The 17,929-nt window shown below is 35.9% G+C and overlaps 1 protein-coding gene across 3 annotated transcripts; it reads right to left on the bottom strand.

The window, feature by feature from the left end:
- Nucleotides 1–4,175: 4,175 nt before the first annotated feature.
- Nucleotides 4,176–14,651, bottom strand: LOC128608494 (uncharacterized). 3 transcript variants are annotated; one of them, XM_053626242.1, is made up of 15 exons: nt 14,557–14,651; nt 13,146–13,184; nt 12,989–13,024; nt 12,815–12,859; nt 11,806–11,853; nt 11,660–11,707; nt 11,110–11,163; nt 10,368–10,412; nt 10,216–10,269; nt 8,089–8,166; nt 7,817–7,924; nt 7,025–7,135; nt 6,380–6,505; nt 5,481–5,531; nt 4,176–5,381 (listed from the first exon to the last, which is right to left on the bottom strand). In XM_053626242.1, the coding sequence occupies exons 2-15, from the start codon at nt 13,165–13,167 to the stop codon at nt 5,089–5,091; spliced, it is 1,119 nt and encodes a 372-aa protein (XP_053482217.1). In that variant the 5' UTR covers nt 13,168–13,184; nt 14,557–14,651; the 3' UTR covers nt 4,176–5,088. The 3 variants fall into 3 exon arrangements, with proteins under 3 accessions (XP_053482217.1, XP_053482218.1, XP_053482219.1); XM_053626243.1 differs by having other exon boundaries at nt 6,380–6,502; nt 14,557–14,644; XM_053626244.1 differs by lacking the exon at nt 11,110–11,163 and having other exon boundaries at nt 14,557–14,644.
- Between the last annotated feature and the right edge of the window lie 3,278 nt (nt 14,652–17,929).

Here is a 17,929-nt window from a genome sequence, read left to right as displayed (position 1 = left end):
TGGCTCTGAAATTCTCTCTCTCTCTCTCTCTCTCTCTCTCTCTCTCTCTCTCTCTCTCTCTCAGCGCAGTAGATCACTCATTTTATTACTGACACTATGAGAAGAATTTAAAATAAATTTAGTTGTCTAAACTATATGCAAGAGTCACTGCCAGTTTTGTAATGCAAGATTGAAATTTTTTTACCCATGAAACCTTTGACTAGCAGTGTTAAATATCTCAGAGCATGTTCCAAGACAAAGTGGATATCAGTGCTTATTGGTGCTTTATGGAGACATCTGTTTTTGTTGGTGAATGTCAATTTTATGCTGTTTAACAGGGAATGTTGGTGTTTGAAGCAGACCGGTGTTTAATGGAGAAGTTTGGTGTTGGAGTAGACGGTGTTTAATGAAGAAGTTTGGTGTTGGAGCAGACTAGTTTTTAATGGAGACGTTTAGTGTTTGAAGCAGACGGTGTTTAATGGAGAAGTTTGGTGTTTGAAGCAGACCGGTGTTTAATGGAGATGTTTGGTGTTTGAAGCAGACCGGTGTTTAATGGAGATGTTTGGTGTTTGAAGCAGACCGCTGTTTAATGAAGAAGTTTGGTGTTGGACCAGACCGGTCTTTAATGGAGATGTTTGGTGTTTGAAGCAGACCGGTGTTTAATGGAGATGTTTGGTGTTTGGAGTAGACAGTGTTTAATGGAGATGTTTAGTGTTTGAAGCAGATGGTGTTTAATGGAGATGTTTGGTGTTTGAAACAGACTGTGTTTAATGGAGAAGTTTGGTGTTTCAAGCAGAGAATGCTAATGATGGGAGAACGGTGGTGTCCTATCAAGAGTGTTGGTGTTTAATGGAAAATATTATTTATTGAAGAATGTTTGTGTTTAATGATGTTGGTGGTTGAATGAAGAGTGATATTGGGGAATATTGGTGTTTGAGCAAGAATGTTGGTGATGAAGAATGATGATGAGTGAACGAGAATGTTGGTGTTTGCAGGAAAACGTTGATGTTGGTTGAAGAATGTTTGTGTTTAATGGAGAATGTTGGTATTAAAATAGGAATGTTATTGGAGAATGTTGGTGCTTGATAGAGAATGTGGGTGTTTAATATTGAATTTGGGTATTTAATGGAGAATGTTGGTTTTAAATGGATATCGTTGGTGCTTGACGGAGAGTGATGGTGTTTTTCGAAGAATGTTGGTGTGTGTGATGAAGCGTGTTGTTGCCTCGGCATTCTGCCATTCAAGCAGGAAATAACTCACGCCTAAAACATCAAGACAAAACATGTCTTTTTCCTGTCACCTCATTTTCTCACTTATTTTCACTGAAACTCATTTGCTTTTTCTCTGTCACACAAATACAACACAGACTGTGGGAAAGAACAGAGCAGAGAACCAGAGCTTTGTTCACATTTGGTCTTTGAAGTGTTTTAACCCTCGCTACCAGCTGGTAGATTTTCCTTCTAACGAACCCCGATCCTCTCTACCCTCTCCAACTTCCTGCACTTAATTAGCTCAGCACAGACTGTTGAAATGTATGTCTACCGGCATGCTTTCCCCATCTCAGCTTCAGATTTTATCAACCATCCCGAGGTACAAGAGGCAAAGGTAACTCAGACAGAGCCGTTACTCATCAGTCACTTGAGTGAGACAAAATAGCTCTCGCTCTGTTTACCAGCCACACTGTCTGCTGAGAGAGAGAGAGCGAGAGAGAGAGAGAGAGAGAGAGAGAGAGAGAGAAAGGGAGAGAGCTGAGAAGTGCCTGTTAGCGTGTCACATTTTGCTCACACAACAGAGAAATATCCTGCAGAGAGGCCACTTCAATCAGGTAGATAGAATGAGGAAATGAGCTACGGCCAAGACTCCAAAATACACACACACACACACACACACACACGTCTATAATGGAATAACACTAAGCCTACAACAAATCAACGCACCTAGATTTCTCTAACAGATTATTATCCATTCTGACGCTAAATAAGAAAAAAATTCTTCTTGTGATTGCTTTGATAACCTCCGTACCTTTGGCGTTCAGGAAGTGTCAGTTCAGGTCTCTGGTGTTCCGATGGCTGAAATGAGATCCTTAAACTAGGCTTGAACTTAAAACATGACGGTTAGGTGGTTACCTCCTATTAAAAAATAATGCTGATAGTATAGATTAGACAAAAGGGGTTAACCCTGCTAGCACATTTATATCAAATCCGAAAAAGTGAGTGAAAACATAGCAAAAAAAATACAAACAGTGATAGAAGCAGTGTTTCTAAGTCAGTGTACTTCTCACTTATTAATACACAATGATCAACGTGTATTAAACACGTACCTTATAGTGCATATATATATATATATATATAGACATAACAGCTACATGCATTATATATAAACAGTTATATACATGACATATATAACAGTTTATATACAATTACAAAATAACAAACTTCCCCAAATTCTCCACATTAGTAGACACCAAGTAAGTACTGATGCATTAACTATTAACCTGACAACTCTGAAGTTATTTTGTAATTATTTATTTTTTATATATGTAAATAACTGTAACGAGTAAATGCAGTATGAACATTTTTCTGAACACTTTCAGGAAAGCCAGTGTGAGTGCTTAGTCAGACATGTAGGTACAAGCTGTTTTAAGAGTTCAAGTGCTGTGAGAACAGATGTCCATTACAGCTGAACAAACACGTCGCTGATTAAAGCAAGCTGTTATGTCTTTTTAATTAAGTTACCCTTACTATTAGCTGCTACTTCAAATCCCACATGCCTCTATTACTAATGCATTTCTTGCATGTGTTGGTAGTTTTGTTCTCCTGTGTGTGTGTGGTTTATTTATGGTATACAACATCACCATGGATTTTTATATGTGAGGAGTAAAATAGGATGATGTGTGTCGTTATAGGAAAATAATCAACAAGTGGGTGCTTCAAAGTGGATTATTTCCCTATAGCAGCACATTCTGAAGCGTTTTATAACTTTTATAGGACAGCAATTTGCCAGTGATTACATTTATTATGATGTCATACATTTGAGCTTTTTGTAGTTGCTTTTCATGTTGTAGAATATCTACGAAACATGTAAGTTTATACATTATAGCAGCTATAAAAAAGTAATTCCTTCACCAGCCTTTATTTTATTTTCTCTCTGTTTAAGTTTAGAAAGCAAAAAAAAAAAAAAAAACACAACAATTGTCTTGTCATGTTACCAAGAAACCACAAAGCCTAAAAACTCCTCTGTTCTGAAGACTTTCCCATGTCGGAAAGCTTAACGTTATAGCTTTATAGTACTATTACTCCATCCATCCATCCATCTTCTGTACCGCTTATCCTTTTCAGGGTCACGGGGAACCTGCAGTCTATCCCAGGGAGCATCGGGCACAAGGCGGGGTACACCCTGGACAGGGTGCCAATCCATCGCAGGGCACAATCACATACACACTCACACACCCATTCATACACTACGGACACTTTAGACACGCCAATCAACCTACCATGCATGTCTTTGGACTGGGGGAGGAAACCGGAGTACCCGGAGGAAACCCCCGCAGCACGGGGAGAACATGCAAACTCCGCACACACAGGGCCACGGTGGGACTCAAACCCTAAGCCACCGTGCACCCTAGTACTATTATTATTATACAGTTTTAATCATACTATACAGTTTTACGATTTGGGGGAAAATATTTAGGAAAACTGCATTCTTTAATGTTTCATTAAAAATGTAGTGTAAGATTTTAGCTTGTAAATATTATTATATTTCATAAATGTGTCTGGTTTTATTGACCATTGGGATTTATGATGGTTTTTAATGGACATCCTACCTGGCAACCCTGTTTATGGAAAAGCAGTATGTCGTTTTAGAATGTATGCAAATATTCTATGAAATTGGCCCTTTTTCGGCTTTATTTAAAAATATATTGAATATATTGGATATATATGTCATAGTTTCCTCTGAAAATATTAGAAAGGCAAGGCCAATTCTGTGCCCTGTTAGACTGATTGTTTAAACAATTAATAGCTCTGAATGTCTCCTCTAGGTTTGAGACTTGGTTTTCCCCTGTGAATGTATTTGCCGTTAAAAAGGATAAACCAACATGAAGACCAGAGAGCTGTCTATGGGAGAAAAGCAAGCCATTTGAAACTGGAAAAAGTAGGGTTGTAATATATATTCTTTTCCATATCGAGGAGATAATGTTAATGAGCCAATGGGTTAGAGCTTGGCCTAGATCTCACAAATCTTTATTCAGTTTAAATATTAAGACACTGTTTTCTATTTGTTTTATTGTAGAATGAGCTAGCAATTCATTTTATTATTTTTTTTATGTAATTCGACGCTGTTGGTATTTTGTGGTGAGAGGACCATCACATTTCAGCATCTGACATCTGACTCCAGTTTATTATCTAACAGCATTAACAGTGGCTCATGTGTGTAATCCTATCCTATCCCGTCTTTTTTTTTAATGCTAGAATTGTCTGTCCACATTCACTTCCAAGTCATATCTATACAGACCCACAATTCTTAAGCTGCCATCGCCCCCTAGTGATAAACCTAGTGATTTTCACATGTTCACTTCCCTGGTCCGGCACATTTTAGTGTTCAAATAATCAGCCCTAAACACGCACTAAAATGTGTAGGACAGAGGGTTCTCCAGGACCAGAGGAAAAAGTCATTAATTAATTCAATCTAAATCATAAAAAAAAGAATAGAAATTAAAATATTTGTCTTTTAATTTGTCTTTTAAAAAATTGTCAATTTAGTAAAATGCCAAAAATTAATCAAACAATTAATCAATCAACATATCTATCGTTCTATCTATAGTAAATATCAGCCAAAGCACTCTACACTATCTATAGTAACTATTATCAAAACATGATCTTAACAAATTATTCTTAACTTATTTAAGATTTTATTTAAAGCCGCAGTATTGAACTTTTTTTGGATAAAAATTGACAAAAATCAATTATTGAGCAAGTATGTAAAAAAAATCAGTGTTCAAAACTCTTTTTTTTTAATACTCCGCAAGTAACTTGCAGTTTTATGTTTCAATCAGAGATGGCGATAGAGAGGCAAAAATTCAGTACTGCAGCTTTAATACCAGGGGAATCACTAATCTACATCATCCCCAGCATCATCCTCATCATCACTGGAGTCTTTAAGATCCTCTATGACATCACCTGCTTCTTCCAACAAGACTTTAATCAGAAGCTCTGCAGCACGTTTGCTGGTTGTAAATTCCAGAAGTTTCCTCATCATGGCCTGGTCCGTCAACTGTGCTCGCACAATTGCTGCGTTTTCATTGGATAGCTCAAGGTAATCTAAGATCCTGACCACGTTTTTCACTTTGTCGATTAACTCGGCTCGGTGTTCATTTAGGAACAGCAGGTTTTCGTCTGTGATTTCTAAAAGGGTTGAAAAACATGGGTGATAACACTTGAGCACAAGATGTGTCTGTTTTCGTGTTATTTTTAGCTCATGTGGTAGGCATTTACTACACCTACCTGTAATATTCTCATTATCAGCCGGTGACTTTTCTATCTTATGACTCTGAGCTGTAAAACAGATGGAATAAAATACAAACTGTAATTTCTATAGAGGACAGGTTTACAGAAAGCCTATCGATAAGATCCTGTCCTGAACAATCCATGGTTCATTTTGGGGGGATGGAGTTAGACTGAAAAAGAAAAAAAAAAACCCACACAGCTGGAAGACAGGCCTCGGTGGGATCACATACTAACTTCAAAGAATTCGAACACTTTCATGAAAGCACTTGCTCATAAGTAATCTCCCTCGCCATCCCTATTATCTATCATCTTCCTGAAACCACTGATTTACCTGTAGCATACACTATATGTTTAAAAAATTATGTGGACACCTGACCATCACACCCATATGTGTTTGTTGAACATCCCATTCCAAAACCAGGGACATTGCTGTTATAATAAGCGCCACTCTTCTGGGAAGGCTTTCCATCCATCCATCCATCTTCTATACCGGTTTATCCTTTTCAGGGTCACGGGGGAACCTGGAGCCTATCCCAGGGAGCATCGGGCACGAGGCGGGGTACACCCTGGACAGGGTGCCAATCCATCGCAGGGCACAATCACATACACACTCACACACCCATTCATACACTACGGACACTTTGGACACGCCAATCAGCCTACCATGCATGTCTTTGGACTGGGGGAGGAAACCGGAGTACCCGGAGGAAACCCCCGCAGCACAGGGAGAACATGTAAACTCCGGGAAGGCTTTCCACTAGATTTTTTTTCTCTATACTCATACATTAAGGTGTAACCCAGAATTCCTAGTGGTGGTCATGGGAAGGCTTTCGTTACTGATTGATATAACACGATAATATTTTGGAACATTCTTGAATATTAAGCATAATATTTACCAGAAGCTGCAGAGTCACTGGCCACCTGGCTGGAATGTGGAGTCATGTTTCCATGATCGTAACGCACTTGATGTCGTGGTTGGTAGGGAACGGCACTTGCAGGCGTATGATCATAGACACTAGCTGCTGATAGAGAAAGCAACTGAATCATTTATAGGTGGTAATAATATCGGGATAACACTTTATTGCAAGCTGTCTTTCGTAAGTAACACAGAGGTTGTAAGAAGCACTGGCCATGTATAGAAATGAGCTCGATCTAAAGTGGCAATAAACAACTTTCATATTATTTCAACACAAGGCTGTTTACTCTATAAATCCTCTAATATCATCATATGAATACTAACATAAGCTTTTAGTATATTAGCATTTTTTTATGTCATGAAGAGGCGCTCAAACTTCACAAAATTTAAAGACGCAAAGTCTGATTATACATTCAACGTGAGAACGAACTCCTCTGACACATAAAACAGCTCCATCTAGTGTTTCTTCCTGATATGACACTGTGTGAGTGGTTTTAATAGTAACTTTAAACTACGGTAATAAATACTAACAGTAACTCTGCTTCGCATCAGACCTCTAGTGAGGAACATTTCATCTACTGCCATACGTTCATATGAAATATAAATCACTTTAATAACAACTGACCGATAGGACGTACAGGATGTACAGTCATAACAGGTGTAATTGTCCTTTGGACTTTGGGACGAATCATCAGTTCTCGATTAGATTTCAGCTTCTGTTTCAGCAGCTTCACTGCTGCATAGAAAGAATAACCAGTTGATTAAAAAAAAAACAAAAAAAAAACACAGAATTATTGTTAGAGTAAACAATAAGTTTGGACCTAGCTATTATATTACAATGCTCAGATTTATTGATTTACTGAAAAGAAGCTGTTTCCTGGCCTGAATGTGTTCTTATCCTGTTTCTTCTAACTCCTTGGACAAATAGGTGAGAGTTAAAAAATAATATCAAATACAGGTGATGGAAAAATAGCAAGAATCGTACATATGCCTGAAAGTATGACTTATATTTTAAATAAAGTTATAACATCCACCAGTAGTGACAACAGGAGCTAGGATTGATGCAGAGTTAGAAGTTATATTAGGAAAATAATGTTTTTAATCTCCAATCTGAGTGTGTGTGGATAGGTTAAAGGAGAAGGTCTCCTCAGACATTTTTTGTAACCGTTTAAAAAACAAACAAACGAAGAAAAAAAAAAACGTGCTTCTGGAATCCTTGGAAAATTTGTCACTTTTACAGGCACATTTGTCAAAAATGTTTACAGGCATTTATATCATAGTATCTATATCTATATTATAGTATCTATCCAGCTTCAATATACAGTATCTGAGAAACCTCGTTAGATGACTAGATTCTAGATAAGAATTTGAGTATATGTAACATGCAAACTTATCACATGATTAGGTAGCAATTGACCCTTATGAACAGGAAGACCAGACATAGCAGGTGTACGTGTCCTTTGGACTCTGGGACGAACCGCCAGCTCTCGATTAGCTTTCAGTTTCTTTTTCAGCATCTCCACCACTGCATAAGGAAAATAATTAGAAAGAAAAAAAAAACACTCTTATTGACTTATTGTTAGATCAAACAGCAAGGAAAGGTTAACATGTTGGTTAACTCTGGAGATGATGAAAGTTGGTTTAGCATCTGGAGATGATGTGTAGATAGAGAAAAGAGAATCATCTGACCTGACAAGGGTTTCCTGACTGGTGGCATTGGGCCCTTTACTGCCTGAAGAATAAGTTTGTTCAGCGCCTGTCTCTGCACTGCATGAATAATGACATGCTAATAAATAACTACCAGATGTAATTAACTTTCATACTTGAATAATTATAAAGGCCTGAATTTCAAAGTTACACTGGATATAAGAACTCTACACACCCCTGTTAAAATGGCAGGTGTTTGTGATGTAATAATAATAATAATAATAATAATAATAATTAAACCAAGCTAAATCATGTCAGAACCTTTTCTACCTTCACTGTAAAATAATAACCTATTAATTAAATGGGGGGGGGGTTAAAAATGTGTGCACACCCTTTTATAACTGGGAATGTGGCAGTGTTCAGAATGAACCAATTACATTCAAACTCATGTTAAATAATAATTAGTATACACTTGCCATCAATTAAAATGACTGATTAACCCCAAATAAAGTACAGCTGTTGCTATAGGATTTTCTTGACATCTTGTTGGTAACATCAATCTAGAAAAGCCATGGGCCACAAAGAGCTTACAAAGCAGGTACAGGATCTCACTGTTGAATTTCCAAGGTATTGGATATTCCATGGAACACTAACTAACAAGTGGAGAAAATATAGCACGACAGTGACACCACTACGAAAAGGTCATCCCTCTAAGAAGGGTCAGGGAGGATACCAAGAGGCCTACAACAATATTAAAAGGAATTACAGTAAACTCTGGCAAGTACTGGTTGCTCCATACATGTGACAACAATCTCCAAAGTTCTTCAAATCTCTGGGCTATGGGGTAGGGTGGCAAAACAGAAGCCTTTTTTAACCAATAAATAAATAAATAGTTCTCCCAAAACCATGTGGAATAGTGTGTTATGGTCTGATGAGACCAAAGTTTTTGGCCATAATTCCAAAAAATATGTGGAACATAAAAAACACAGTACATCACCAAAAGAACACCATACCCACGGGGAAGCATGGTGGTGTCGGCATCACAGGGGGTTTTACTCAGGCTGGAGGGAATAATGAATAGCTACAAATACCAGTCAATTTTGGTACAAAACCTTAAGACTTCTGCTAAACCACATACACAGTTAAATCCCTAGTGCTGAATTAACACCCAGAGTGTTCATTTGAGTCCAGTGGACTTATATAAACACTGTAGGGTGTAAATTCAACACTCTGGGTGTGAAATCAACACTGACGATTTTGCTGTGTAAGATGAAGAGGAGTTTCACCTTTCAGCATGACAACGACCCAAAGCAAACATCCAGATCAACAAAGGAATGGCTTCACCAAAACAAGGTTTTGGTCTAGACTTAAATCCAAACCAGTTAGAATTGTTTTGCAAGGAAGAATGGCAAAATCTTGCTAAGTCAAGATGTACCATTATTGTTTTTCAATTTAATTAATAGATTAATAGTTCACAATAAAGTTTTGGTTCGGACATGATTTATCTTGGCTTCATTTTTTTTAGATCACAAAAACCTGCCATTTTAACAGGGGTGTGTAGACTTTTTATATCCACTGTACATTCTGAGATCTCTTTGACATGATTACCTCAGGGTTTCAAGATCTCAGCAAAAAAAAATAAAAAATTCTACCTCAACTACATTTCAATAATCAGACAAAATTATATCAAGAAACTAGGCCAAAAAGTTTGGGTACTGGAGATATATTTTTCGAATTCTTTGCATGCAAAACAAGTCCATTGTAGTGCACACGCATTTCTAATTTACAGTTTCTGCAGTATGCCGATGGTACCTTGTACAGTTATTATCCATACTTTTCCCAATATATCTTATAACAGAAATTGTTCTGCACATTGTGGAAACACTGTCTGCACTTACACTTTTCCTTTGTTTGCCAAAGACCATGTTTCAGAAATTAATTATATTTCATTCTAAACATTTATTTTAAAACTGAAATGGTGATCACAGACTATTTAAAACCATATTTTTAGGGGGGGGGGGGGTTGTTGTTGTTTTTAAGTAACAAAACAAAAACAAACAAAAAAATACAGTCCACACTTGTTCCACCCACAACCAGGTTCCAGAACCAATTAAAACCCAAAATCTACATTGTCCTTAGATATATGGAAAAAAGGAATGAAAATCTGACCTGGATTAGGATTTGTCCTCTTTTTATGATGGAACTTTCCTCTTCCTTGGGCACCTTGGGCAACAGTGTTAAAACATACAAGTATAAATGAGAAATAGTTCAATGTGCTAGAGATCTACTGAAAAAGAAAAAAAAAAAAAGAGTCTTCTGACCTGAATTAGGATGTGTGCTTGTGTGATGTGTGTTTCTTCTAAATCCTTGGACAAAAATAGTAACACATTCAAATAAATCAAATAATCACATCAAATATCAGGGAATGCATATCCCTGAATTTCACCAGTACTAACACTGTGACCATGTGTGTGTATGTGGTTAGGTGAAAGGAGACGGTCTCTTTAGGTATTGTTTCATTCCTTCATGATGGCAAGAAGGCTGAAGTTTCTTAAACTTTTTAGGAACCTTTATCTATAATCATTGGAAGTGGTTTTTTGCCCCATCACACCTTACTTCTAGGTATGTGTACTCATTGCTTATAAGGATTTACATATTTACGCAATTTATGTTAAAAAAAAAAAAAAAAACACACACAAAGAACTTGCTCTATTAGATCTACCAATCTGTCAGTTGATGCAGGTTCAAACCCTGAAACATCTGTACATCAGATCAGGAAAACACTAAACTCAAGACTATCTTTTAATAATGCTGCATTTGTTTTGATCATGATATATATATACATGTATTCTATTTAAAAAGAAAAATCCACAACGGTATGATCTCTTCTTCCATGTTTTGGTGCCATTCGCGATATTACCAATTATATACCGTACAATATTTGTTAAAGGTATACTCTATTTTTCATTTCCAGGCAAAATATACATGTTAAATATACAAAAGATGTGGACACTTTGGTAGCTTTGTTACCTCACTATTTTTTAAATTTTTTTTTTAAAATACCTGGATTAGAATGTCTAATTTGGTTTGGCCGTATCCCTCTGTTCCCTGCATTAACTAAAAAAAAATTCAAGTATTAAAAATGCGAAAATAAATATATACAGATTACAATACACAATACTCCAAAATGATTATTACAACAATCAGTGCTTCAGGCCTGTCTGGCCTGTGAGCGAGAATCACTAGTTCATGTGATCTACTCATTCAAAAAGTTCAGATTTGTTATATTCATAACAAGTTTTAAATCCCAAGACTTAATGTGTTGAAAATCCAGATGTCAAGCACCATCTCAGGCAGGTCTCAGGTCTCTTTGTGTGCCACAGACCGTGTTTCCAGAAACTGCTTAGACTTCATTTTGAATATTTGCTAACTAAAAAAGTGGCTGCAGAATTTTTTTTTTTTTTTTTTAAATAAAAGAAAAATTGGCATAAAATTATAACCCTGACAACCCTGATTATGTTTGCTCTGATGTTCAGGGAGACAATATTATATAATCACCATTTAAAATAAACATTGTCCTTAGATTTATGAAAAAAATGAATGAAAATCTGACCTGGATTAGGATTTGTCCTCTTTTTGTGATGGAAGTTTCCTCTAACACCTTGGGCAATAGTGTTAAAAAAAAAAGTGTGTATAAATGAGAAATAATTCAATGCGATCAGATCTATTGAAAATAAATAAATAAAAGAGTCCTCTGACCTGGATTAGGACGTGTTCTTGTTGTGTGATGCGCGTTTCTTCTAAATCCTAGGACGAAAAAAGGACAATTATATAAAACATTAGTGATAAGAAGAAAACACCAGTACTAACTATGACATGTGATTGAAACAAAATTAGTCATCATTGTTTCCCGAAGTCCAACCCATATGTGTGTTTGTGTGAGAAGGCCTCCTCAGGTATTCTTCCATTCCTTCATGATGGCGTGGAGGTTGCACTTTATTATACTTTTTAGAAACCTTCATCTAGGACAGGGGTGTCCAATCTCATCCACAAAGGGCCGGTGTGGGTGAAGGTTTTCATTCCAATGAAGCAGGAGCCACACCTGATCCCACCTGTTTAATCAGGTGATCCTGGCTTTCAGTAGACTCAAGTGTGGCTTCTGCTTGGTTAGAATGAAAACCTGCACCCACACCGGCCCTTTCCAGATAAGATTGGACACCCCTGGTCTAGAATCATTGGAAATGCCCCCATTATTGCAGACATTGTTTTTTTGCCCCATCACACCTTACTTTTGGGTATGTGTAATCATAACTTACAGGGATTTACATATCTATACAATTTTTGTTTCGAACACTGAGAACTTGCTGTATCAGATCTATAAATATAGGCAAATGTAAATAATATTTACTAATTTTACTAATATTTTGCTAATATTTCTCTTTGTTAGATTACATTAGATCACTTTTAATGCCTATTTCTAAATATCTTTACTCATTTCAAGTGTGAAAGTAGGTTGTTCTATTCTATGATCAAATAATTTAGCTTATTTCAAGTTTAGCTTTGTTTCTAGAAAGAAGTGGTAAACAGAAATATGACCTATTTACAGCTAAGTTACAGTCTCTCTGAGGGAATATGAAGATTCTTCATAGATTTTTACTTATGTATTTTCCTATCAGAGAAGGAGTTCTAAGTAGATCTGCATTGTTGTTTTTATTATACGTGTTTTTTAATCTCTCGTGAAATTATTTATTTTTAAAGAAATCCTTACCTGTATTAGTCTTCATTCGGTTTCTTGGAGGCATATGGGTTCTGACTGCATAAATAAAAATAAAAAAAAGATGTGCTAACATCTTTATGCCACATCTGATCCTGTAATCCAAACATTACTACCGCATAACTTTTATTTTATTATTATTATTAGCATTTTTTTTTTTTTTTTTACCTTGATTAGCCTGTTGTCTGGGCATCCTGGAGTTCCCTGCACGAACAAACATAAAAGTGACAACATTCTGGTTTAAATGTACAAATTTACTCAAAATGTTTTACTAATGATTAAAGTAAATGCGTTTTCTGAATGAAAGAAGTAAAGATTTTTGAACCTCTAGAACTGTGTCTCGGCATCTTTTCCGTTTCTGCACCTGCAAAACAATGTACATGTCTAAAATATACAAGGTAGGTATATCTGGACAAGTTGTATAATCAATTAAACATTAAGCAGCCATTTTAGGAATGGGTTTACAACCGTATATTCAAGAATTGGAACGTTTTAACAAGCTTCATTCAGAATCAAGCCTGCAATGTTCATTGCTGAAGTAAGACCACATAAACGAGGCTTAGGGAAAAAATGAAACTGTAAAAATTAATTAAAAAATAAATAAATAAATAAAAGGTCAGGAGAGGGTTTTAGCCCACCGCTGACCTTTTTATTTATTTATTTTTACTTGCCGTAGCCTAAAGTCCTCACCTTTTTTATTCTCAATTTGGTTTTTTATTCACTCCCTTTTACACACAACATATTTCTAGGACATTTGTTGATAAGACATCAAACCCTTCGTCTTTGAGGCGTACCTGTTTCAGTGATCATGGGTGGATTTCCAGGACCATTAAGTACTTTAGATTCACTGTCTGCAGGAAACTTACCCTAGAGCAACTCACCTTAAATTACAGCAATGTAATTACCGTTGTAATTCCCCGATTAATATAATTAAACATAATATAATTCATGTTTAATTTGATTAAATAGTAAAATAATAATAATAACAACTGTAATAATAATAATAATAATAATTATCATTATTATTATTATTATTATTATTATATTTGTTGTTGTTTTTGTTCTAGTTATTATTATTATTATTATTATTATTATTATTATTATTATTATTATGTGTCCATTCATACAGTACAAGCCAATGTGTAAGTTGTTACTATAGAAACAAGAACAAGTGAATTTATATAGTGTGTGAAAAGTACTTTTTGAATATTATCTTTTCCTTTCATTACCCACTGATGAGCAGTTGTGTGCACTCAGCTCTACTCTAACTGTTAGGAAGGTTTGCTGAGTTTATGGGACGTGAGAAAGCCTGGGTGTGACCTGAGCACCTGTTGCCTACCTCCAAGCCAAAAAAAATAGCACTATTCTCATTCCTGGGTAGTGCATATTAAATGTGCAGCCCGCAGTGTGAATCAGGCTTAAGACTTTGCACAGTAGTGTGTGTGTGTGTGTGTGTGTGTGTGTGTGTGTGTGTGTGTGTGTGTGTAAGGGTTTTATGGTATAGATCTAAGTTTCAGTCATATTTCACACTGAAATTAAAACTGTATCACCTAGTCTACTACTTTTTACAGACTATATGAGTGGAGAATAAAATACACCACTGGATTAAAGATGCAGTTTTGATCAATTGAGAGATCTCTCTACCCAACTCACAGACCTGATTTACTAACTATAAGTAATAGCACGGAAACCGAGTTTTAAAAAAAAAGAAAGAAAGAGTATAGTAGGCTACTTACACGTTTAATTATAACAGTAAAGGACTGTATGCAGGAAAAAACACTTCTTCGGTAATAGATTTCACTGCTGTTGCTTGTTCGCGACTCAGACCCAAAAAACGAAACCTGTGCGTGCTACTACGCATGCGCACAACGTCGAACAGCTGTCAGGTTGAGTTAATGGAGAGGTACGGCTTTTGGTTCCTCAATCCGTTTCCGTAGGCTTGTGGTCCACCAATGTCGCGCATGCGCACACATGGCATACAGTAGCTCGTACACTGTATGTAACAGTACATTAATTCTGTTATGAATTAATAATTAATTAATGTTAGCAACTGTGATATCTTACTGAGTTTTCTATCCATGGATTGAAATTAATAGTCTAATTGGAAACCATCCAAAATTGGAAATAATATTCCAAGTAAAATAAGGGCTAGACTTGATTAACAGAAAATATTTTACAGCAACATTCATCCCGCAATGCCAGGTGGAAGCAGAGAGTAGTTAATTGGCTGCAATGCAAACAATGAGTAAAACGACAATATATATATATATATATATATATATATATATATATATATATATATATATATATATATATATATATATAAACACCAAACTTTGCATCCCATAATTCTTAGTCTTTTTATATGTGTGTGTATATATATATATATATATATATATATATATATATATATATATATATATATATATATATATATATATATATATATTGTTTCAAATAAGAAAATAAAGGTTTGCGTTTGTAAGTTATAACCGTGGCACTCAAGTTTTGTAACATGACATTTTAACATATATGGCAGATTTTGGATGGAATCAAGGCAGGGGACACAGATCAGCTAACCCCAGGATGTTCCTCTGACCAGGACTGGAAGGATAACAAGCTAGCTTTGTGTTGAACTCTGACTTAAAATACCCCCTTAAAATGTTCCTGTTGTTGTAGACTCCCTGACTTTATGCAAATTATGTCCTACAAAGAATGCCTATTTACATTTACATTTATTCACTTAGCAGACGCTTTTATGAAAAAAGCGACTTTCAAATGAGAAAAATACAAGCAAAGCGATATATCAAGCAGCGAACAATACAAGTAGTATTATATCTGTATTACATATACTCTGCACTATCATTTGTGATTATTACTTAGAGTCAATGTCTCCTCAAGTTGCTCAGCGACAGCAAAACTCAAGATGTGAAAATAAGAGAGAAATGAAGAAAAGAAAGAAGACAAAGAAGACTCAAATCCGTCCGTCCTTCTTCTTCTTCCCAGACCAGCCAACCGGCGGGAGAACCAGATTGTAGCCGTGCTAGGCAAAGGCAAGCTGATATCCAACGCCTAGCAAATGCACACAGACTTTTACACACAATTGAAGAACAGTTTGAAGACATTGAACAAATCGAAGTAAATATGTTAAGGTTGAATGCTAATCTGGAGGGGATGAGAAAAGAGGCAAGCAAAAAATATGATAAAGTTGATAGGCGCATGAGAGCGCACAAAAGGGCGATTTACTGCCACTATGGAGCACTGGAGGCAGAACAAATCTTCCTTGCTGTTCAATCTAATTCTACTGTAGATAATCCAGGTAAATCTATCCATGAAGAGATCGAAGAATCCTGTGTTAAGTTACTTGGCCTTGAAATCTCAACCCTGAAGGATCGCTCGGACCCATTTAATCCTCATCTCAGTGAGAGAACAGGATGTCTCTAAAAAAAGGGTGATGTAAAGTTCATATATCCGGTGTGTGCGTGTGTGTGTGTGTGTGTTAAATCTTCACCTTTAAGTGCACTACGAAAAGGAAGTGCCACCGCTCTAGCTAAGGAGTGCACAAGCACAAAATGTATTTATTCTGCTACTATTCTGCCTTAGGAAGCGTGTACTTTACGATGTTTTATGATGTGCACTCTAATGTGTAGTGTATTCAAAAGGTTACCTGTAGTGTACTTTACTTTGTTTATAAGATACACTCAGAATATGAGTATATATACTGCCTGTCTGTTCATTGTAATTTTGCCACATCTCGGGTGAAGATATCTTCATTGTTGATTTCTTGTTCCAGAACATCCTTAGTGATTGTTAACTGTTATCTCTTACCTAGAAGTATCATTGTATGCTACTTTTCTTTTATTCCTTATTTGATACAAAGATAATTGTAAGACTCCTGTTTAATCAATAAAACGAAGCCCATATCTTGGGTGATTCGAGAACTTTAATCTTCTGTATTAAGACTCGTTTATCCAAGAATACATAAGCCTGACTCAAGGAACAGGACTTCAACTCGAGCCCAGAGGCACGACTCCCAACCGGGAACACCTCAGCAAGGTAAGACTATTCATTATTCCTTGAATATTTAAACAGGGAAACTTGTAGAAAATTAGGGAATTTTCTGGGGAATTCCCACAGGAATGAACACTGTCCATTCTGCATTGTATATCAGTTGAATGGGCTGCTTGGAGACCTCAGGTTTGATTTAAGGAGGTCAGAGAAATGGACTCCTCATGTCACACTGTCAGGTCTAGAACCAACAAAGGCTAAAAACTAAGTAGGCTATAAAAGCAATGAACATGCCAGGACAGGATTTTCCCATTTCATTTTTTCACTTTTGACGAAAATATGTAAATCCCTATTTCTCGATACTCAACCTGTTAAAGTAACTGAATTTGTCTCATGATATTGAAGTAAAATACAACATGAGCTGCAAAGCCACTTCATTTATCACCAGTTGGTGGCAGTAAGCCACTGTTGAATGAGCGCAGTTACACCCAGGTGTTTTGCCAAGGCATCCCTTAAACACAAAGAATGGAAAGACCAAAACATGTTAACACGACCATGACATGTAAAAGTGTAATAACATGCTATAACATGCCAATACTGTTAACATGAAGGCATTATATTTACATCTTAACATGTATCAACTTTATTGAACCCATCAGCAACTGACAACAGAATAAAAATATAAAAGGAAATATATTTATTGCTATGTGGGGGTTTGCTTATCTGCTTCTTTGTTTAGTTAGCCTACTTGTTTGTTTGTTTGTTTGTTTGTTTGTTTAGCAATCAGGTTACTTGTTTTGCAAACCCTCAAGACCTGACTGTGTAAAATAACAGTAAAATATTTTATGCAAGGTTATGTTCTTATTTATGTTTTATTTGTGTGTCTAATATTGTCTTTATTATTATTATTATTTATTATTAACTTGTTTGTACCACCTGACAACATGGTAAAAATAGACTATGTTGGTGTTTGTTTGTTGTTTATTAACATATTTACTTGTTTGTTTATTTTTGTTTGTTTATCAACCAGTTTATTTATTGATTGATTTGACTGTTTGTTTGTCTGTTTGTTTGTTTGTCAAAACCTGTACAATGGCGTAA

Source organism: Ictalurus furcatus, chromosome 6 (genome assembly GCF_023375685.1).
Source record: "Ictalurus furcatus strain D&B chromosome 6, Billie_1.0, whole genome shotgun sequence".
In the NCBI taxonomy this organism is placed as follows: Eukaryota; Metazoa; Chordata; class Actinopteri; order Siluriformes; family Ictaluridae; genus Ictalurus; species Ictalurus furcatus.
This window is presented reverse-complemented; position numbering and strand designations above follow the sequence as displayed.

What these genes read in the sequence shown, in the direction of transcription:
- LOC128608494 (XM_053626242.1), bottom strand. Translation starts at nt 13,167, where the DNA reads ATGCCGAGACACAGTTCTAGAG. An exon ending in AATTAGACATTCTAATCCAG is followed by an intron (nt 10,413 to 11,109) that starts GTATTTTAAAAA and finishes TTTTTGTCCAAG; the next exon opens with GATTTAGAAGAAACACACAT. An exon ending in GAGGACAAATCCTAATCCAG is followed by an intron (nt 8,167 to 10,215) that starts GTCAGATTTTCA and finishes TTATTCATGCAG; the next exon opens with TGCAGAGACAGGCGCTGAAC.